The 21,831-nt window shown below is 43.7% G+C and overlaps 3 protein-coding genes across 8 annotated transcripts in view; 1 reads left to right on the forward strand and 2 right to left on the reverse strand.

The window, feature by feature from the left end:
• Window positions 1-3,781, reverse strand: part of TTC28 (tetratricopeptide repeat domain 28) — a gene marked incomplete at both ends in the record, with an annotated part of 95,455 nt that extends 91,674 nt beyond the window's left edge. For both annotated transcript variants that reach the window (XM_080355055.1, XM_080355054.1), the window contains 2 exons: window positions 911-1,189; window positions 3,689-3,781. In XM_080355055.1, coding sequence (XP_080211181.1) covers window positions 911-1,189; window positions 3,689-3,781 — 372 coding nt within the window. The remainder of the gene's footprint in view (window positions 1-910; window positions 1,190-3,688) is intronic.
• A 1,226-nt stretch (window positions 3,782-5,007) lies between these two features.
• On the reverse strand, window positions 5,008-17,945 carry CHEK2 (checkpoint kinase 2; the record flags this gene model as incomplete). 5 transcript variants are annotated; one of them, XM_080354963.1, is made up of 15 exons in its annotated part: window positions 5,008-5,198; window positions 5,551-5,631; window positions 6,841-6,926; window positions 8,307-8,422; window positions 8,628-8,791; window positions 9,626-9,712; window positions 11,333-11,432; window positions 11,901-11,962; window positions 12,739-12,792; window positions 13,673-13,781; window positions 14,712-14,802; window positions 15,511-15,658; window positions 15,936-16,060; window positions 16,524-16,778; window positions 17,783-17,945. In XM_080354963.1, 15 exons carry the CDS (start codon window positions 17,943-17,945, stop codon window positions 5,103-5,105), a joined length of 1,737 nt encoding a protein of 578 aa, XP_080211089.1. In that variant the 3' UTR covers window positions 5,008-5,102. The 5 variants fall into 5 exon arrangements, with proteins under 5 accessions (XP_080211089.1, XP_080211091.1, XP_080211090.1 ...); XM_080354965.1 differs by lacking the exon at window positions 17,783-17,945 and adding an exon at window positions 17,273-17,504; XM_080354964.1 differs by lacking the exon at window positions 17,783-17,945 and adding an exon at window positions 17,185-17,504.
• Window positions 17,909-21,137, forward strand: HSCB (HscB mitochondrial iron-sulfur cluster cochaperone; the record flags this gene model as incomplete). Its single annotated transcript, XM_080354968.1, has 6 exons — window positions 17,909-18,141; window positions 18,208-18,304; window positions 18,711-18,800; window positions 19,342-19,486; window positions 20,250-20,297; window positions 20,917-21,137. The coding sequence occupies 6 exons, from the start codon at window positions 17,909-17,911 to the stop codon at window positions 21,006-21,008; spliced, it is 705 nt and encodes a 234-aa protein (XP_080211094.1). The 3' UTR covers window positions 21,009-21,137.
• Between the last annotated feature and the right edge of the window lie 694 nt (window positions 21,138-21,831).

The raw sequence follows: 21,831 nt of genomic DNA on the forward strand, positions 1-21,831 counted from the left end.
CTGAGCAAAAGTTATTTTCCAGTTTGTGATCCTCAACTAAGCAAAAAAGAAACAAAGACTTCCCTGTGCTTTTCCCATAAAGAAGGAGAGCAACCCAAGAGCTCCAGCTACCGCAAGCACCAAAATCCCTCTGCCGTTTTCTGTCACCGCTCCCCAGAAATGCAGAAAAAAATTGTAAAATATGTAAAGGTCGGCCTAGAGATGCACAATTCACCATCCCCTACAAGCAGATAAATAGCCAGCTCTTTGTGGTAAAATAATTACAAGTAATTAGTGTTTATCTTATGCACTGATTTACGTTAACCACACTTGGACAGTTGCTATGGCTGGTGTGTTGAAAGCAGAAAGAATTTCACTTCGTTAACAGCTCCAAAAATTAGTGGAGCTTAGCTAATAGGTGTGGCTTTCAGCGTTAATGAGCTTGCACTTTTAACTGGACATCCAAATGAGCTTTCCAGATACTGATCCCTTTCTTGGCCCTTGCTGGTATTTCATGGAAACAGAATTAACATGAATTATTTTTAAAGAGGAAAGTATCACCAACAGACTTCAGTATTTCAGTTCCACTCATCCTAGCTGATGTTTTAATTGAAATTGTCAATTTAGTTACACTGTTAAATAATTGCAAATGTGGAGATACAGATGCCTTAAGTAAACAGTCACCTTCATCGTGGAGCAGCCAAATTAACGACAGAGAAAACAGTTCAATACCCAACAGGAAGCTCAAGTCAAACAACTTTTAAACACAGAAGATACTATTATCTGGAGCTTTTAGCAAAAGCAGACTTTAGTACAGAAATACATGCGCTTGTTTACATCAGGTATTACGTATGTGAACAAAGGAGTTACTCCCTCCCCAGAAGACAAGTACTGCTCACCTGTGCTTTTCCCATAAAGTACACTTCCTTACCTTTGGCCATTTGGGATTTAGAAGTCGTGCTTTGATGGCATCATCCAGGGCTTTGTCGTACTGCTGGATTTTCATGTAGGCTGCCGAACGGTTACTGTAGAGAATGCAGTTCTGAGGATCAACTCCCAAAGCCTCGTTGTACAACACGATTGCCGTGTGGAAATCACCATCGTGGCAAGCCTGGTTGCTCTGGCGAACCTTTTCAACAAATTCAGCTTTGCTCAACATGGGACTGTCAGGACTACTTCTTCCAAAAGATTTTGATCCAAAGAAAGAAATCTGAGGTGGAAAGGAGAAATTATATGTTAGTGTTAAGAAATACTACTCATCAAAATATTAAAACTATATGGCAAAAATTAAAGCCACTGGAATTACTGCAGAACAAATTATGAAATCAGAATCAGATTCTTAAAAAGGTAAACTGTTCATCTGTTGACATTTTGGGGTTCCAAAGGAACAGAAAAGAGCCTCATGAAATATATCATTCCCTAGGAAGGATGTCTTCCACAAGATATATTGCCTTCTTGGGGCATATGACTAGGTGGTGTCTATTTTAGCATGCAGCAATCCACATATTCACAAGTTTTTCCTTCTAATCCGTACCAGCTGATTCTACAACACTTTGCAGAGTCACCAGGTAAGGAGGTTTATCTGAAGAGGCAGCGGGTAGGAATGTGAAGATGATGCCAGTACATCCTAAGGTTGATGTGTAGATCCCGCAGAAGCACATGTATGCACAGACAATGGAAGCAAGGGTAAATTCTCTTCAAACCAAAGAACTTGCACAGGTACATCTGCTCACACACCTCTATATTAAGCCACCTCCAGGTGGGAAGGATGAGTCTTTGAAACTGGGGATACTCGCAGATATTTAGTGGGGCACACTATTTTAGCAACACAACGGTCATCACTGGCAGAGCCACCTTCCCAGATTGTCAACTTTAGGTAAAACAACATAACCAAGAAAAACAGGTATAAGCCTTTTAACTACCATGACTGTTATTTAAAGTGAGGTGTAGAAGTCCCAGCTCCATTGATTCTGGTACACACTTTCTCTTCATCAGCCTCATGTGCAGTCGGTAACTGTTTTGTCATGTACACCCTACTGTCCCTCAAGGACCCTCAAAAACTCAGCGAGAGTATCTTTGTACCACTCTGATTACAAGACAGTTGTGAATTCTGCAGCAATCATACAAGGTGTTTCAAAAAGATGGACCCAATTTGAAATCACTATATCTTTGAAATTCAGCCTGAGTGACCCTGCTTTAGCAGATGGGTTGGACTGGATGATCTCCAGAGGTCCCTTCAACCCAACCAAGCTGGGATTTGGCAACAAGCAACGTGTGCGTATGGTAACATACACAGTACTTGGAAATATTCGTTAAAGGTTTAGACTGCTATAATTGTGGTTGGCGTCACCCACTTTCAGTCCTGCAGACCGAAAAAGGTTAAGAATATCACATAGTTACCACAACACAACAACTGCAGGATTTAAATACATTACCAGAGCAAACTAAGGCGTATTTTTAGGAGGAAAGGGAAGCAAGCCGCAAATTGACATCCTGTCTCAAGCATCAAAATGGTCTATAGACTTTCCTTTTTTTGAAGTCAAACAACAACAATAACAAAGCATCAAATTGGAATCTACTGATCTCTTATTTTCCTTACGATTATACCATTGTTTTTTCTGACAGGTGTTTTTCCAAACTGTTTCTAAACTACTGAAGGAGACTCCATTGTTTACTTGGGCAATCTCGTTCTACTGCATTATGTTTTTCATCATTGAAGTATTTTTCCTAATATGCACCCCAAATCTCCTCTGTATCAGAAAATGTACTGTTTCTTGTCCTCTCTACAGTAGACCAAACCAAAAATGTTGTTCCTTTCGTGTGCATCATTGCCCTTTCTATATTACTCCTGCTAACAGAAGCTAATAGGTAGCTTGATTTATAACTATTATTATGACCACCTCTATAAAGGGCAAGTTTTTGCATCCTGAAAATTCATTCTACATGCAGCACCTCTCTAAATGCACTCGGACACGTCTTTGCTACTTCAGTCAAGTTTACAAACAGCAGCTTCATAAAATCTCAGGTATCGGCAGGAAAACTGCTCTGCTTCGAGCACCCGAACATCGCAGCCGCACACGCTGCTCGACGCCGAGCGGGGCGAGAACTCACGTTTGATTCGACCACCAACTCCTCATGCGGCCAGCGTGCCGCGACCCGGGAAGGGGCCGGAGCAGGACACGGAGATGCAGCCGCTGTTCCCCCAGCGAGCTGCGGCGGGACGCGGCCGCGCACCCCGGGGTCCGCACGGCGAGGGCCGGTCCCCAGCCCAGCCCGGACCTCCAGGGCCCGGCCCGCGGGGCCGCCGCTCCCGCCGCAGCGCTGGCCCGGGCCCGCCAAGCGGGCGGGGGCTCCCGGGAAAGCGGCGCCGCTCTCAGCCCGGCAAGAACCCCCGGGCGGAGGGAGCCGAGCGCTCGGCCGGGCGGCCGCGGCTGCACCCCAGGCCCGGCGGCGCCGCAGCCCCCGGGCACCCGCAGCCGCTTCCGCCGGCACGGCCGCGGCCGCTGTGGGAGCTGCCCCGCCGCTCCCCGTCCCTCCCCGCCCCGCGGGCTCCCCGTCCGGGCCGGGACAGCGGCCCGCCCGCAACTTCCCTCCAACGCCCGCGGGCAGCGATCGCGCCCGGCCCGGCGGCTCCTTCCCGCCCCCCCTGCCGCCTGGCGCTGGGCCGGGCCGAGGAGCCGCTCCCGCCGCCCGTCCGGCGTCAGCTCACCCGGGGAGACTCCGCGTCCCGCTCCCGCCGCCGCCGAGCCCGGCCCCCCGCTACGGCCCCCGGCGGGGCGGGCAGCGGCGCCTGTTGCTCCATCGCGCTCCGGCTCCTCCTCCTCAGGGGCCGCCACCGCCCCCGCCGGGCCGAACCCGCTCTGGCCGCCCGGCCCGCGGCGCCACGTTCCGGGCCCGGCTCTGGGGAAACCGCGGTGTCCCGGCCCCGCCCCGGGGCTGGGCTCCGCTCGGACCCCGGACGCCCCCCGCCCGGCGGCACCCGGCCCGGACGTCCTGCGGCCGGAGCGGCTCCGCCCGGGGCAGCTCGTTCCGCCCGCGGGCCGGGCCCTCGGGCCTGGTGGGGCGGAGGGCGATGCCGGCCCGCGCCCGGGCCCCACAGCAACGGCAGCAGCCCGCCTGGGCCCCCGCCTCGCCGGGAACGCTTGCAAGGCCCATCTTCACCGAGAACACTGCTCCGAAATCCTTGCGGTGCCGAAGAGGTGGAAGACCATCTCCCCAAGGCAGCGGCAGCCCCAGCAGCTGCTGCTCGGGGTCCCACATCCTGGCGTGGCTCCTGCCAGGCACACTAGGCTCATCCTTTGCCTTCTCACCACATTCGTACAACCAGGATCCAAACTGGAGCCTCCCAAATGCTCTGGACCCATGCCTGTTGAACCTATCGCAGTTAATGTGCAGCATAAGTAGTAGCTAGTGCTTTATCTTCTTGTCTGTAGTGATGCAGGTCTTTCTAAAATCGCTAGTACCCTGATCACAAATGTAGCCCAATGCCCTCCCGTCCTTTCCGATTCTTTTATCTAGCAAACGGCAGATGAGCTACAGTAAGTACCACAACTCTTTGAGGATGTGCCAATCCATCACACAAAGCTATCGCACAAATGGAATGTCAGTAGAAGACAGACAAGCATTTCTTCTGCTTTATCACCCTGTGTATATGGAGTGGACTTGAACCAGTGGTATTTTTTTCATCCATATGCCCAAGGATGTTCCTCCCTCCAGTTTATTAAGAACAACATGAATGTACAAGAATTGTCCTTCGAGCATCACCAATGATTAATATCAAATATCTCAAAACATGCATGAGGACTAGGCATTATTTCCATACCTGGACTAGAAACTGGAAGACAAGAAACAGAGTGTAGGTGATGATGAAGCTAGCCTAAAAATTTTTAGTGACTTAGTTCATGAGTTTTTCTGATACTCTAGTCAGACAGCAGGATGAAATGCAACATGACTATTTGTGTAGATTCTCATGCATACACAGCAGTCACTTCAGTCTTATAAAGCTATTTTTATTTAGCAATTGCATCTTCAACAGTTATTCCATTATTAAGATTTTTCTTAAATAAAAAATTCTGCTTTCCATAAAAAAGCTATACTTAACATAAGCCACTTTCTCTTTTTTTTCACTTCATTTTCTGAAATGATGTAGAAGGAACAGCACGCTTCGAAGAGCCAGAGTCTCCCTCGGCTTCATGGAGACGCTTTCTCATTGTTGTTGGCTAAAAGAAAGACACAGCAAGATGGCTACATGAAATCAGGTAAGACAGAGCCTGTTGTGGTTGCCACAGAATTACAGATGTTACATGTTCAACGATTTAATTTTAAATGTATGAATAAACTTTTAAAGGCTAGGAGGCTGTTTCTATACATTTAAACAAAGTGTCCTGCCAAAGCACAGAAGTCCATTGCTCCTATTCAGAAAGCAGAGATAATTAGCAGTCTGCTACATACAGCCAAGATGCACATTTCTCTAAGTTCTCAAAATTAATTAGTTTTCTTATTATGGATTACTTAAAAATCTAGTTTCTCTATGCATCAAGTATTAATCACCAAATCATCTGTTACACATACCATTTTTGATGTTTGTGGTGGATTCATAGTAGCACTTGTCTGAGCCAGTAGCTGTTGAAATGTACTCTTCATATCCTCATCCTGTGAAAAAAAGCAGTAACTCTAAGTAGTATACGGAATATTTAAGGGAAAAGCCTACATTTTGGTTAACGAAACAGGTCAGCAATTAAAGAATGAATGAATAAAGGAGAAAAGGAGGTTTCTCCACTTCCCCCCAAATAAATGTCTTCCTAATATGGCTTCACCAAAAGCAAGGCTTGCCTGGTCAAGCAAGTGGCCTTCTCTAACGGAGTGACTACATCAGTAGACAAGAGAAGAGCTGTGGATGTCATCTACCTGGACTTCTGCAAGGCTTTGACATGGTCCCTCACAATATCCTTCTCTCTAAATGGGAGATACGGATTTGATAAACGGACCTTTCAGTGGACGAGGAATTGGCTGGATGGTCACATCCAGAGGGTAGAGGTCAACAGCTCAATGCCTGGATGGAGATCGGTGACAACTGGTGTCCCTCAGGAGTTCAAACTGGGACCATACTGTTTACTGTCTTCATCAGCGACATAGGCAGTGGGGTCAACTGCACCCTCAGCAAGTTTGCAGATGACACCAAGCTGAGCGGTGTCGGTGACACACCTGAGAGATGCCGTCCTGAGGGACCAGGACAAGCTCAAGAAGTGGGCTCATGTGAACATCATGAAGTTCAACAATGCCAAGTGCAAGGTCCGGCACCTGGGTTGGGACAATCCCAAGCACAAACACAGGCTGGGCAGAGAATGGACTGAGACCAGCCCTGAGGAGGAGGACATGGGGATGTCAGTTGATGAGAAGCTCAGCATGATCCAGCAATATACACTTGCAGCCCAGAAGGCCAATTGTGTCTTGGGTTGCATTCAAAGGAGCATGAGCAGCAGGTGAAGGGAGGTGATTCTGCCCCTGTGCTCTGCTTTGGTGAGACCTCCCTGCAGTGCTGGTCCAGCTCTGAGGTCCTCAGCACAGGACAGATATGGACCTGCTGGAGAGGGGCCAGAGGAGCCACAGAAATGATCCAAGGCTGGAACGGCCCATCATCGTATCCCTTTTGTAGTGTTCTCCACAGGAGATGGATCGGGCACGCATTACATCTCTGCTGACCGGAGCAGCCAGTGTTCCCGTGCTGCCTTGCAGAAGCAAATCACACAGTATCAAAGCCTCATAACATCCAGGCTATTGAACTGCCTTTGAATTGACATCAAGAAGTTATCCCCAGAACAATGCAACTGTGCTGCCCTTCTGTCAAGACTCAGTTCCTACCTGAAGCCACGGATGCTCTAGGGCTTCCTCTGTCGTAAGACGTTTGCTTGGATCCACTACTAACAGCTTCTTCACGAGATCCAGAGCTAAGATAATAAACAGAGTTGGTTGGCACATGATCAGTAAATTCATTACCTGAAAACAGGTTCTGCAATATCCATACACAGAAGCTTTGTGCAACAATATGTGTTATAACACTTCAGAATGATGCCCAAAAAATACTGTCTGGGCAGATCACTTTTTGTTTTTCTATGCTTAGAGAGGGCTGCAGGCTGTAACCACACACATGATTCGACACTTTTCAGTATACCAAAATTACCAGTAGATATACTGAGGAAGTCTACAATTTATGTTCTGAGCAGGCACAGAAGTTCAGCACATTCCTAAAAGCTTCAGTAATACTGTGAACAAGCAAAGACAGCTTAATTTAGTGTCCTGGTTTACAGTGTCTTGGAAAGCAGATTATCTGGGAAGATGGGAAAGAAGAGACAAGACATACACACGCTCAATCACAAACTTTATTTTCTTAGGAAACTGCTTAATAGACACTGTGAAAAATATGGCATTTATGTCATATTTTATGACTCCAAATCTCCCATAAAGGAATTTTGGCAAGATTTACTTTTCATTGTATCTGATTATTCTGTTATACATACCATGAGGACTATGTACCACTTTAACATAGATTTGCATTCTCCTTTATGTCTGACTTATTATTGAATAAGCTTCAAATAATTCAGGAAGGAGTTATATTTGGCAAGTTTACTGGAAAAAGAATGATCACATCATTTATTAGAAACTCCTCTGCACATACAAAGGAGTATCAAAGACAAATACTACAATTATTTTGTGCGTATAAATTGCCCTGAAGAAGGAAAGCACATGAAGACAGTAGCCATCATTTTAGTTTACCATGCAAAAACTTCATCAGTTTTGCAAACTATTTAGCTTAGAATGGGCCCAACTTAATAGTTAATTCCACAAATGTGGCTGATATTTTAAACTCAAAGGCTAGCACCATGAAATTCCTCTTAACATTTCTCTCTTGGAATTCTAACTCATACCCCTTAAATCCCTGCCATTTTTGGTTCAACACGTGAAGAATCTTTGAGCAGGGCAAAAGTTTGTAGAACAACTTGAAAAAGTCAGAAGAAAAAGTGAAAATAGGAAGAACAGATGCCTGTGCCCAAACTCTATACTTCTGTAGTTAATAAAGCTAAATATTACTAAGAAACCTCTTCAATTAAAACATATCTGCTCTTTCTAATGCTTCAACTTGGAATTAAAAAAAACACACAAACAAAAAAGCCAACAACAAAACAAACAAACACCCACATTGTTTAGAGACTACTTTAAAAATGAAACATGCAATGTGCCATAGGGCTGAAAGAACTTAAAGGAAAACAAACACTACAAGCAAAAAGGTATGAATAAATATTCTGCTGCCCATTGTAACAGAGTCGTACCCATGTCCGATACGTGCTTCCATTCTTTGGGAATGAACGTGTATTCTCCACGAGTAATCTGATCTTTCAGTGACAGCTGGGTGTTTTGCTCATTAAATGGTGGATATCCACACAAGCTATGCAAAAGAGGAAAACAAGTTAAATAACACAGATTTTGTCATAGCAAACACTAAAATCACACATTTTAAAGCTTCTGCTATCACAGTGTCTTTTACACTTTTATAGACACACTTCCACTTCCTTATTAAGGTATTGAAGCTGCCAAGTCTCGAGCCACATGTGTCAATGCCCAACGAAGGAACCATCTCCACAGTATCTTACCACACAAAAAGAATAACTCCTAAACTCCAGCAGTCCACAGCTCGGCTGTATCCAGCAGTCCCAAGTGAATTTAGAACCTCAGGAGCAAGATACGTGGGAGTACCACATAATGTTTTCATGAGAGAAGTTTCTCCAAGAATCTTGGACTGTCCAAAATCTGTAATCTTGTATTTAAAAATGGTGACACCACATTACTTATTAGGATTGATTAGACTAGAACATATCACCTTGTCAATATACATCAAGGGGTAACATTAAGTTTCTTCTTTCCAAATCAGTTCCAGTACATGACTATGAACAAAATTTACCCCAAACATTATTAAGTAGTGAGTAAACAACAACTGAGAATAGGAGAGGAGGAGTAGGAGAAAGACAGAGCATCACCATTTACACTAGGAGTAAAGTACTCTCAGACTTGGATGTAAATGGACAACCACAGAATAAAGGAAATGTAGTTTATTAGAAAAGATAACTTGAAAAATAGGTGTTTTAGCATGCAAATCTATTCAATGTTTTATATGGAAAACAAAACCAAAAACCCCACAAAAAAGATCCAACCCTACCACCCTGGGGAAAAACAAAACAAAACACAAACAAACACACACGACCAAAAAAACCCCAAACGAACAAAAAGCAAACAAAAACCCACCACTCAGTCACTGTACAGCCTGGATATTTGTGGAAATGCTGTTCATCATTCAAGAACTGAGATTTTATTGGAATTAAAAGAGAAATGTATTGGCATCTTAAGTTGTGTACTCAATTAAGTGCTATACAAGCACATCTCAGTTGTTCTTACATAAGCATATGAGTTGAAATATCCACAAGAGTAAAATTAAATTTATAAATGTTTCAATGTTTTCTGTGTTTCAAATTATTTCATGGTTTGTATGACCAATTCCTTTGTTTTTTTCCTATGTTTAACTAAATATGGAAAAGAATGGGAGGAAATACCCCCAAGTTTCTGTATGGATAAGAAGAAATGTAAGTTTCCTTACCTTTATAAGACATGTCTCTTCAGAAGATGAAAGTAGCACATTCTCTGGCTTTAGATCTCGGTGTATAATTCCATTGTCATGAAGATACTAGACATATAAAAATATAGAATCAAAGAAAACCAGACCATTAACTTTTTTTAAATGTAAGCTTTACGATTTTTCATATAGCAATGGCAGGATAAGTGCAATGGGTGCATAAGAGGCTTTCATACGTTCAAAGCTACACAGGTTCTGAACTTCTCTTCTTAAAAACCAAATCAACCAAACCACAACACCAGCTTTAGAACCCACTGTGCTCCAGAGCTCAGACCTCAATGCAAACACAGGAGGAACCTGGCAAAGCGTTCAGTTTTCCCCATTCACGGGAAAGCTGTACTAAAAGCAACAGAAGGAAGGAACACCAAAGTTCTGCGTTGCCTTTGTAGCAATGCTGGTTTTCCATCTCTCCTTTCTCTTGGTCATTATCACTGTCTGACCATACCCCTCTTAAATACAAGCCCACATTTCTGTTTCAGAGACAGGTAAGTTCACTGTGCACACCAGTCCTCACACTGGTGTGCAACAGATTTAAAACACCTCAGTTGTCAAAGAGCTGGAGGCTGGAAAAGGGTTCCAGGGCCTGGTGATGTAACTGGTAAGAGTGAGTAAGGAGGAGATACAAGATCAAACCAAGGAAAATACACACAGGAATTTGGAAAAAGTGACTTCTTTGAGGCAAGAGTAGAATTGTTCCCTTATTTATACTTCTCAAGTCTACATGCGAGTCTGCTGTCCAGTTTTATACCAGCTCCAAACCTGAGAACAGATTTCTGCCTTCGTCAGGAGAACGTTCGACAGCGATCGGCCATAAGTGACTGATATAGTAAGATACGATGAAGTCTGTGTTAACTGGCAACAAGGTTGATTCTAACTAGTTGTCCAAAATACGTACCAAAGATGTCTTCACATTTACACTGAAGGGAAGCTTTTCTTTATTATATCTGAAGACATTATGGAACAGAAGGTAACAACACCACTTTTATTATCTGAGCGGCTGTCCCAAAAATGAGAATTTGGGAAAAAATACAATAGTTTACTCACTAAGGAGTAAAATAATTCTAGGTTTGTTATTTATTAATACTTGCTACAGAACAACTATTAAGTTTCTGTCTTTGGCAGTTGCAAGATATTAAAATGGAGTCAAAAGAAAATGAAAATAATTGATCTAAAAACCTATTCAGGTCCCGACAAGTGAAATGTAAAAAAGAATCTTGCAGAAGTTATTAATGAAATAGATTTACCATTTTGTGAATTTAGAAGAAATTTATCTAAGGACTTAATATTCAGTATCTGAGATCTATTAGATCTTAATCTGTTGTCTGCCAGACTGAAATGCTTATTCAGGAGTGCACAGTAAAGCACCTGTTCACTAACTTTTTGAAGGCTACTACTCTTTGACTCTTTGCACACACACAAGTATAAGCCTCACCTGACAATCCTGCCATCAATAAGCACAGCCTGTATTATTACTTTAGTCCCTATTTCTAATAAGCAAGCGTTCGAATGTTCTTTGGCTGCACTGAGGTAAAGAACCTTGTGAAATCAACTTAAGAGTACTGTGCTGATTGCTTGTACAAGTTTCAGAAGTCACAGATGACAGAAAAATTCATCTGACTGACATTCATACACATAACCGTATTTTTCTTGGTAGAATTAATGATTACGCACCTTTACAGCCAGCAGCATCTGATAAAAATACAACTTGCAAGTAGCTTCTTTCATCTTGACTGGCCTTGACACTCTGTCATACAATTCTCCTCCTTCCATCCTCAAACGAACACAAGCAACAAGTTGATATGTTACTTCCAAAAGACTCATCTCATCAGACAAGACTGAGACCAAAACATTTGGCTATTTTGGCTACGAAGACAGAATATATTTCTGCAAATGAGTGAGCAATGTCATAAACACAGCACATGGGCTGCTGAATTAGGCTTAATCTCCTGAGTCTTCACTGGGAGTTGTAACAAGATTTTTGATCGGCCTCCTCTTATGAGCTCAAAAATCAGGAGAAGTAGCAACGATCCAGAAGAGCAGCATAGTGGGCAGCTACCCCAGCACCGAGTGCTCCCAAAGCTCTCCTCGTCATCCTAGTTCCTAATTTTACAGAGGTTTCAGAGAACAGTGGAGGCCAGCGGAAGAAAAACAAAACCAGCCCAGTGTGGAACTACACACGTTCTTTGCGGCTCTGCAAAATATTTCATTTGACACATTTACTTTCAAACAAGTCACTTACAGTTCCAAAACAATGTAGTAATCCTCTGCTTCAAAGAAGTTTTTGATCTTGATTAAGCAAGGCTAATAAAAAAGGGAACACAAATGGACAAACAAAAAGGGAAATATAATGTTAGTTTTTACAAATTATTAACAGTTTATCCTCCTAAAGTTCCTATTTCAGTATGGTTTCAGCCTCGCCAGTTACACTAACACTTAGCACAACTCACTAGTGCCCAGGTTCTGGCAAACACATGATATTCAGGTCTGTTGTCTTCTCCCTTGCACCTCCACACACTAACACATCCAGCTCTTGTGGTAACTACAGCACAAGTACCCTTATTTTTTCCAGTTTTAAGTTACCAAACTCTCAGTATTTTATTTATATGCAATAGTACATTGGGAAGCAAGGCAAAATGAATTAAGCTACGCAAGCTTTCTACTCAGCAAAAATAAAAGAAATGTCTTTTGCAGGGCAGGAGAAGCAGGTGAAGGAGGGGATACAAATTCCAAAAATTGCCCGTGGAATCTCATCTTTGTATTCGGTTATCTGGCAGTATTTACAAAAACACGCGTCAAGGAAAGATTTCTACAAAAGTGGTTCAGGTTGAAACTTGTCCCGTGAAGTTTCCCCTCAAAATTACACCTCAGTTATTCAAGGTTTTAAAGAACATGTAAAGACATAGTCTACTTAAGAAAAAAATGAGCATTCACTAGACTTATTTAAAAGAAAAATTATATGCATCCTTCAACATATTTTCTAAACAGGTACCATTGATCTTTAGTTACTACACTAACACAGTGAACTACAGAAGTACAGCAGGCAGCAAAGAGGAATTAAAAAGTACAGTAACACTCACGTGATCTATTTTCTTCAAAATTTCAATTTCTGTATTGATATTAAAAGCCGGGTTCTATTAAAAGAATCAAATATCATATTGGGTAAGACAGTGCTGCTCTGGAATGAGACATGTCAGAAATAAGAGACAGTACCAGAAAAGCCATTAGTTCATCTCCCTTGCTACTTTAAGCAACCATAATATATAATATTTTTCCATAAATTGATCAGGTGCCTTCAGTGAATTAAAGAGTCTTCTCTCGCTATATGTAACAAGATGTTGCTCCAGACATGTCATTTCACTGCAGGTTAGAAATCTCCATCTGATTTCCAAACTAACAGAAATAATCTTGAAGAGCATATACCAGCACTGCCCTTAAACAGCTTTCCTCCCTCAAGTGCTTCCCATAGGGGTTAACCCTAAAGTTCAATGCTGCTCCCTCCTCGAGTCACCGATAGGAAACTGCACAGATCTCCTCCTGTTGGACTGAAGCCACTTGGCTTGTTCTCCTTCAAATTCAGGCCACTGCTACAAGACCAGACTCATGAAAAACCCTCCCCAAAAAGCTTCATACAACTTTATTAAGAAGTATTATGATGGAAAATATGACAAAATTAGCAGAGATTGTATATTTTTGTCAGGCTGTGCTGCTTATGTGTGTCTTATCTGATATGTTTTAAGAGATAAAGCTCACAAGACTCCCCACCACCCTTTGTATATACCACATTAACAATGAATTATGAACATAATGAAATGCGGTCAAAGAATAAAAGCAAGCACTTTCTACAGAATTCTGCAGATTCTGTAAGATCAAAAGGCACTTTGAAATCACATACAGAAGACATTAAGTGAGAAAATCTCCTTTAGCTGAAGGGAGCTGGGGAGTCAGAGCGGTTATCAAATATTGCAGACACTGCAAGATGACGGAAAGACAGATAGACAGACAAATACCCACCGCCTCTCTAATGCCGCTGGCCATGAACTTCCGTTTATTGATTATCTTCACCGCGACTTTATTACAAGTGCTCTTCTCAAACGCCAGTTTGACTTCTCCGCAGGCCCCGCTGAGATAAAAGCACAGCTCTGTTAATGCCCACAAATGCTGTTCATAAATCTGCACAGCAAGCACAGACAAACCAAGCAGAAGCGTTGGATCACACGCAGCTCGAGGCTGCTGCTTTCTGACTTTCTGATAATGATACGTTGTCAGAACTTTCCCAGCAAGCGTTCAGTAGGAGGTCTATTCAAATCGCAAGCTCTGTCCAGAGCCGCCCATTCAAAAACGCAGGAGTAAACCAGCAGAGCAACAAATCTGTTTGTTCAGAGGGTACCGGTGAATATCAAAGACGAGCTCTGCCAGCATTTCCATCACACAAATGCATTTAAGAGAAGAGAATCTAGTGAAGAGTTCTTTCAACACCAGACTGAACAAATCTGAAGAACAGGTATGACAATACTTTTTTTTCCACTAAGTAGCAATTATATTATAGAAACAAATCCTCGTATTTTGCACTTGGATTTATCTCCACTTAACCATTCTCCTCCAAATTCTTCACTGACCATCTTTTTCCAAAACAGAAATAACAGCCTCTCTCCTTTTTCCTGCAAACAGTCTTTCCACTTCTGTCCGAAGGCCTCAACAGTGATGATGTAGAAAGCCATGTTCTGACATAAAGCTCTTCCTTCTACTTCCAATAACTGATTATATTTATACACAAAACTTTAGAACTTGTTAAAAATTTACACCTTTTTTTTGTCTCTTCTAGAGAAAATTAATTTCACAATTAATGGTAGGCTATAAAACCCAAGACAACTATAGGAATAAAGCCAAAATTCCTGTTTAAGCTGTTGTAAAGAACAGGCGTCATCTTATTAAAGAACTCAGGTGTTATTGTGTTGTTTGAACAGCAGCTCAATTAACACTGGTAATAATTCGAGCACAAGGTACTGAACACGGTTAACAAAATTAATACTGTGGAAAGAAGGATGCTTACCTTCCCAAAGTCTTGGACATGATATATTTCTCTCTGAATTCTCTAGGAAACACCAACTGATCATCCACCGTAAGATCAGAAAATACAAACACTAGGAAGATGAGTGGAGATCGTTTTCCTGTTATTAACTTTAAAATTTTGCTATAACAAACAACTATGCGTCCTGAGCTTTTATAGTCAACAACATAACTATGAAAATGCTGCCTGCTATAAGTATATAAAAAAGGTTAATTGATGTCATAAGTGACATCAGCTATCGGTTAGCAAGGTGATTTTATTACTGAAAACCAACATCTGTGGTATTAACTTCACAACAGCACTCAATTAACACTGCCTTTAAGGACAAAATAGGCAAGAATTTCAACGTCACAGCAGGGAACAAAGCAAAGTGACTACTGGGAAGACAGAATCTTAGTGGAGAAGAAACAACCCCCCAACCCTGCTAATTCTTGAGGGGTTTTTTATTATCGTGCAGCATCTGGTAAGTACCTGGTTGGTTTCAGCTTCCCTTGAATAGTCTGTTTCCCGTTCCCACCACCACATCCACAGCCACCGAAGCACAAGTGTCTCAAGAAAAGGAAAACAACTATAAAAGTCTGTGCTCTAGTAAGGTGGGTCCTGATGCAGCTCCTTTTACATTTGCTTTTCTCACATTTTTCCTAATTTTTATGCCAGTAGTAAACCAGCAATTCATAGCTGTATTTTAACAGCACTCATGAAAAGCTCAACTTGCAAGAAACATACTGAAATCACTGCAGAAACAACACAAAGAATCTACTTATGTTAGAGTACATTTTACCCTTATTATTCTGTATAGACAATGCAATTTCAGAGTTGTGAGTCAGTGGAAGCCTCCTCCCTCTTCCAACAAGCTCTCTGTTAACAAAAGTTCCATTTGCACTGTAGTCTTCAATGTAGGCAACATGGGAATTTTTTGGACCCATTTCCTCAAAGAGAAAATTAAAAATGAGAAAGGTGATAGTAGGGAAAAAATTACTTTACTGTAAAGACATGATATACTATAGAAATTTATTATCATTGCCTCAGGAAACCAGATTACTGAGGTTACTTCCAAAGCTGGGTTAATGGAGCACTGCCTAGAGTCTTGTTAACGGAGTACTAAAGGTACTCAAACTTTGATTTCTTTAAGATCTGCCCCCACCAAAGCCAACCTTTTTCAATTATGCCCAAAGAGAAGAAGACAGTTAACCTTTTATTACCTACCCTGAAAATTCGGAAATGCTTCTTGCTATAGTTTTGGTAGAAGCCAGTATCAGACAATCCCAGCTTAGAAAAACTATAATCACAGCTTTTGTCTCTGCCAAACCAGTATTCATCATTCACACAGTCTGCAGAGATGGGGAAGTAAAGCAGAGAGATAACACAAAATTGCAGGAAGTTATTAACTGTGGCACTACAGAATGATGCCAAATGGTAGTAAGTAAGATAACAAAGACAAGATTCTTCCCATACAATCAAGCTCATTTGCCTTACTTCAGACAAAGCACCATGCACTATCAACACCTTGTACAATATTTTAGTAATTTTATTGTGTTTAGTAACAGTAGAGCTTTCAGCTCATCTTCAGCTATAGAGACTCATATGATATGTAAATAAATTATGAAATGGAAAAATGAAGACAGTAACGAGGAACACAAATACCCCAGAATTCCTCTAAGTCTGTAGATGTGTATCTGACTAAAAGTATAAACACTGGGATGTAGTACAGAATACAACATTATAGTAGAAGTTGCAAGCTTGTACTTCAATGCGGTTGTACTTAGTAAGAGGCTCATTGCAGCAAACACATACCACAATTGCTGAAACCTTTTCCAAGTGCAAAGAGTCGACCCCAAGGCTGAGGAACGAGCTCTTCGGGTTCCTGGTCCTCAGGGATCGACGGCAGCTCCTGCGTGGGAACAGTGTCCAGGGAACTGAGGGTCCCAGAGCTGGAGGAGGACTGACTGGTGCTCTGGGAGCCGCTGGAGGAGGAGCTGGTGCCGCCCTGGGACTGCTGGGCACCTTGGGACTGCTGGGCTTCGCTTCCAGTCTCTCGGGACATGTTGGCTTCAAACAGAATGTTTATAAAAACAATTACTAGGGCAAAATAAAACTGACAAGCATTCACACACCATACTATTAATAGCCAAGCCTATTCTTCAGGTAAGTAAAACCATCAACCAAAGCGTGCATTATATGTAAATCCCCAATAATTTTGCAAGCCATGTTTTCCCTTTTAAAAAATAATGTGATGCTCTACTGGTTCTAAAACAAGTTAATGTTATTCCCAGATTCTTATTCAAAGTCTTCAGGGCTCACACTTCATTTCACAAATGCATGTGCAGCATCCTCTGACAAAGCATCCCCACAAAGCAGTAACTATTGCGGCTCCCTGAACACAAAGGGAAAACGTGAAACAGGAAAAATAAGAACTTTAAATGTCTCCCGCCGCCCCGGGCTCTCCTGCGCTCACCTGTGCCCGCCGGTACCGGCAACGCTCGGTTCTGAAGCTGGTTGTCATGCAGCTCAGCGCACACCCTAGACTAATCACACCCGCTTACCCGTTCGCTACATTGCATTGTCAGACACAAGAGCACGGCGGCGCCCGGTGCCCCTCCGTGCCGCCCTTGCACAGAGCTGTCCCGGAACAAAGGCAAAGCAGAACCGCCGGGAGCGCGGTCTGCCAGCGCCCTCCCGCCGCACTGGGACCGGCGCTGAGGACCGGACCGCGAGACCGGACCGGACCGGGCGCCGAGCGGCTGTGAAGGAAGCGGCGGGGCCCGGAGCCGCGGGTTAAGCCCCGGGCCCGCCCCCAGCCCCGCCCCCAGCCCCGCCCCCAGCCCCGCCCCCAGCCCCGCCCCCGGCCCTGCGCGCTGCCGGCAGCGCCCCCTGCGGCCCTGCCCGAGCACTGCAAGCCCTGTCTCCCGCGGCGCCGCGCGGGCGAGCGCACGGCAGAGCCCCGCCGGGACAAGCCGCGCAGGTCGCCCCGGGGCGGGCGCAGCCGCGGGGCGGAGCGGAGCGGGGCCGCCCGAGAGCCGGGCGGGCCCAGCGGCCGCAGGGCCGGAACTCACGGTGCTGCAGCCCGCGCCGCGCGGCCCCGGCGCCGCGTTCCTCAGTGGACACGCGCCCCGCCGCTCCCCGCCACGAACCGAGCCAATCAGGGCGCGCGCGGGGGCTGCCGGGAGCGGCGCGGCGGGATGCGGGCGGCGCTGCGGCGGCTCGGCGGGGCGCCATGGCCGCTCTGGCCGCTCCGCGCCTCACAGGCGGCCCCGCGGCCTCGCTGCGTCGGGCCGGGCTCTGCCCCGGCCCCGCGGTGCTGGAGCTGCGGCGCCGCCCTCCCCCGCGCCGAGGGGCCGCCTCACTTCTGCCCCGGCTGCCGGGCGCTGCAGCCGCCGGGGCCGCGGCCTGACCTGTTCCGCCTGATGGGCTGGTGAGTGCCGGCGGGGGGGCGCGGGCCGGGCCGGCCGCAGCCTGACCCGCCTTGTGTCGCCCGCAGTGACCGCTCCTTCCGCATCGACGCGCAGCAGCTGCAGCGGCGGTTCCGGAGCCTGCAGCGCGCCGTTCACCCCGATCGCTTCGGCCAGAGGCCGCCGGTGAGCGCGGGGCCGGCCGGTGTCCCCCGGCAGGGGTGGCGCGGTGACCCGGGCGGGCTGGCGGGGCCCGGCGGGCAGGAGCTGCCGTTCGCTCGGCCGAGCCGCGGCCCCCCGGTCTGGGGTTACGGGGACTCCCCAGGTTTTGTTGCCTGGTCTTAGAGAAGACTCGTCCTCACGCATTTCCACCCAGGCCGATGAGAAGGGGCTGCTGTGGTTCTTGAGATCTTAATTGTGCAAGATGACAGCTTGCAGGTCCAGATCGCCCTCTCTCTGTTTTCCCATTTCTGTTATAAATCAGCTTGTAGTTTTACACATTTGTATTGCTATAGGAACACTATTTCTCTGCTGGTAATTAAATGTGATGTATTTTCCCACATGCCATTAACTCGTTACTGTCCGTTCGCAGGAAGAACAGTACTACTCGGAGCAGCACTCCTCCTTGATCAACAAGGCGTACCAGACCCTCCTGAACCCCCTGAGCCGCGGTCTCTACCTGGTAAAGCGCCCCTTAGGTGTTTTATCAACACTCCTGTAACCGACCGTGGGTGGCTGGGGCTGCTGGTGCTGATGTCACGAATCAGAGCTTTGACTCCATCGTTAACGTGCCGATTTGTGTTCCTCTGAAGAGGATTACCAGGGACACAAGGGAGACTGAAAACAAGTTTGTCTGAAAATTGAGGAGCTTTTCCTCTATTTTAACAATTTATTGATTATTACCATCGCATTTGCTGCTCATGTCACGCTAATTTGTTTCCATCACACATTGTGCCTGGCCATGGCTGCTCCTTTGAAATGTCACTATGGCCCTTGGCAGCCTTTGTTACATTTTCTTGGCTCTGGTTAACTGCTGATTTTTATGGTCCACCTATTTTTAATCTTAATTTTAAGACTGTTTATACAGATTTCATGGAATAGACCGGAAGTTTATCAGATAAGAATCTGAGCGAGCCCTACTAAAATACTTAATGTTCAAGAAAATAATTCACATTAAAATAGATGTAAGAATATGTATTTCCTGATTCCTGTTTCTTCACCAGCTGGAGCTGAAGGGAGTAGAGCCAGCACAAGAAACGGACTCTGAGGCAGACTCTGAGTTTCTCTCGGAAATCATGGAAATTAACGAGAAATTAGCAGAGCCTAAAAATGAGGATACCCTTGAAGAAATTGAAACTTTACTTAAAGGCAAGTTGTGATTTGAGGGTTTTGTACAGAACTAATTTACTGTATCTAGTATAATGTACCAATTTATGCCACCTAAACATCAAGTCAGTCTTGAGAAAATCTGTATAAGAGAACCCATTCTGATGGCAAAATAGGTGTATATATATATGTATATATATATATATATATATGTATTGATTATAAAAAGGAACTCATTATTAAACCTTCAGCAGATCTGGGCAAGTAGACTGTTCCAAACGAAGGAATCACTCAAAATGAAGTCAAATAAAATGCTTGACTTGACCGCATTAAACACTTTCTAAAGACATTGTACTTTACTTTCTTCAGTTTAGCAACCATTATATTATTATTATCCTTATACAAACATCTTGTTTATATTGTTGGTGATACCCAAAACATTGAGTTTATTGCTATATTTAAGTCTTTGCAATAATAGTCGTGTGCCAAAAACATGTAGAATAACTAGAATAAAAACTAAGAGAAGAAAATTAACTGTAGCAGCGTACGCTGGCAGAGCAAAATTAACTTGGATTTCTGAGTAGTGGCCACTGATTTGCATTGGAATTGCTGTCTGTAAACCCATGTAAGTAAATATATGTTTGAAATTACATTAAGGTTTTTAAATGACAGCAATATTATAGAAAGCTCTCTTAGGTCCCAAAAGACTGTAAGACTAGTAATGAAGTTTTCCAACACAGGCAATGGGAATGCAGTGGTATTAAATACTAAGTATGTAACAAAATGTGAATGATTTGTTTTACAGTTAAACAAGAAGAACTGACCAAAGAGGTGACTGCAGCTTTTGAAAGAGGTAGCTATTTCTATGAAGTATTTAGCTGCCATACATATCAGTTATAAATAGTTTTAAAAAACGCGATCTCTTATTGGTGAATATTTCCTGAACTACAGAACAGGAGCACTGCATAAACAAGGGTTCTTTGTTTGGTATTTAGAATAAATACTTCTAAGCTGACATTTCTGCTGATTCAGGATATTTGGGACCTCACATTAAATAAAATCCAATACAGAAGTTGCGGTTAATTCATTGTGCTTCAAAATAAAAAGTGGAAATGTCGATGCAAGGAACTGTCTGTTTAAAAAGAAAAGGTTGGCTTGTCTATATACTTAAAATTCTGCAGTGGCTACATCAATACTATAGCCACTTAAAAAAAATCATTAAAAGGTATTTATGTCACATTTCTTCTCTGAATTGTACATTTTAACATGTTTTGTAGAACACCTAAGCTGAGGTGTTCCAAAACCATCTGAGATGAAAATAATAGGCAACATGATTTTACTACTGTGTGGTCCTCACAGCCTGCAGTTCTTACTGCTGGAATGGGCGCTGTCACTGGAATCTTGAGATTCATTTTCAAAGTGAAAATTCAGGCCTCCCTCTTTAAACTAGTAATGTTTTTATTTCATTTCAGATGATCTTCAAGAAGCTAAGAAGCTTCTAGGCAAAATGAAATATTTTGCAAACTTAGAGGATAAGCTAAAGAAGAAGAAGATCCCTTCCTGATACCGCCTCCTTCACCACTGAGTTAATGTTATTTTCAATTAAACAGCTGACTTAGCTACAAAATCACAAAAATCGTGTTTGCTTCCTATGTTTTCATTAAAAGCTTTAACTCTGAGAGAAGGAAGATGAACGTAAAAGAAATCTGGTGCTTACTGTAGCACTTATTAGGTACTAGATGGAATGAGGAGATGCCACCAGGCAGGCAGAGGTGTAACGGGTGAGGCAGGACTGGTGTCTGAGCAGCTACAGCTGCAAGGAGGATCCCAGAGGCACACAAACACCGTCTGTAATTAACATTTCCTTCTTTTTGACTACTAAAATAAGAAGAATTTCTGGACGAAATGCTGGAGATAAAGCAGAAAGCTCATACAATAGGTCCTTCAAGTTCCCTGCAGTGCCCTTGTGTGTATCAGACCACTTTGAAAAAAATCTTTAAAAGTGAAATGTATTTAATTCCTGTCATCTGTCCTCTCTGCTACTTAGTGCTTTGTGTGATGCTGATCTCAGTCTGCCAGGAATTGACCTTAAAATTGCAAGAGGTTTTACCTTGTTGCGCAGTTTAAAATGTTAAGATGTGAGGTCAGGGCAAATAAACCCAAACTGAATCCCCAGAAACTGTTTTATTAGTACCCTGTTAGGAAGCAAGTCTTTCTAATAAACGTTACTACAAATAACAGTAATTCAAATATCAGTTTCTCAGTAGGTCAGTTCTTTGGGTTTTAATGGCTCAGAATATTTTATTCAGTAAAGCAATAACATATTTGACCACCCAAATCTGAAGAAGGGGCTTATAAATAAGAGAGTGCCAGGGGGTGGGATTCAT

The sequence above is a fragment of the Nesoenas mayeri genome (genome assembly GCF_963082525.1).
Source record: "Nesoenas mayeri genome assembly, chromosome: 17".
NCBI classification, from domain to species: Eukaryota; Metazoa; Chordata; class Aves; order Columbiformes; family Columbidae; genus Nesoenas; species Nesoenas mayeri.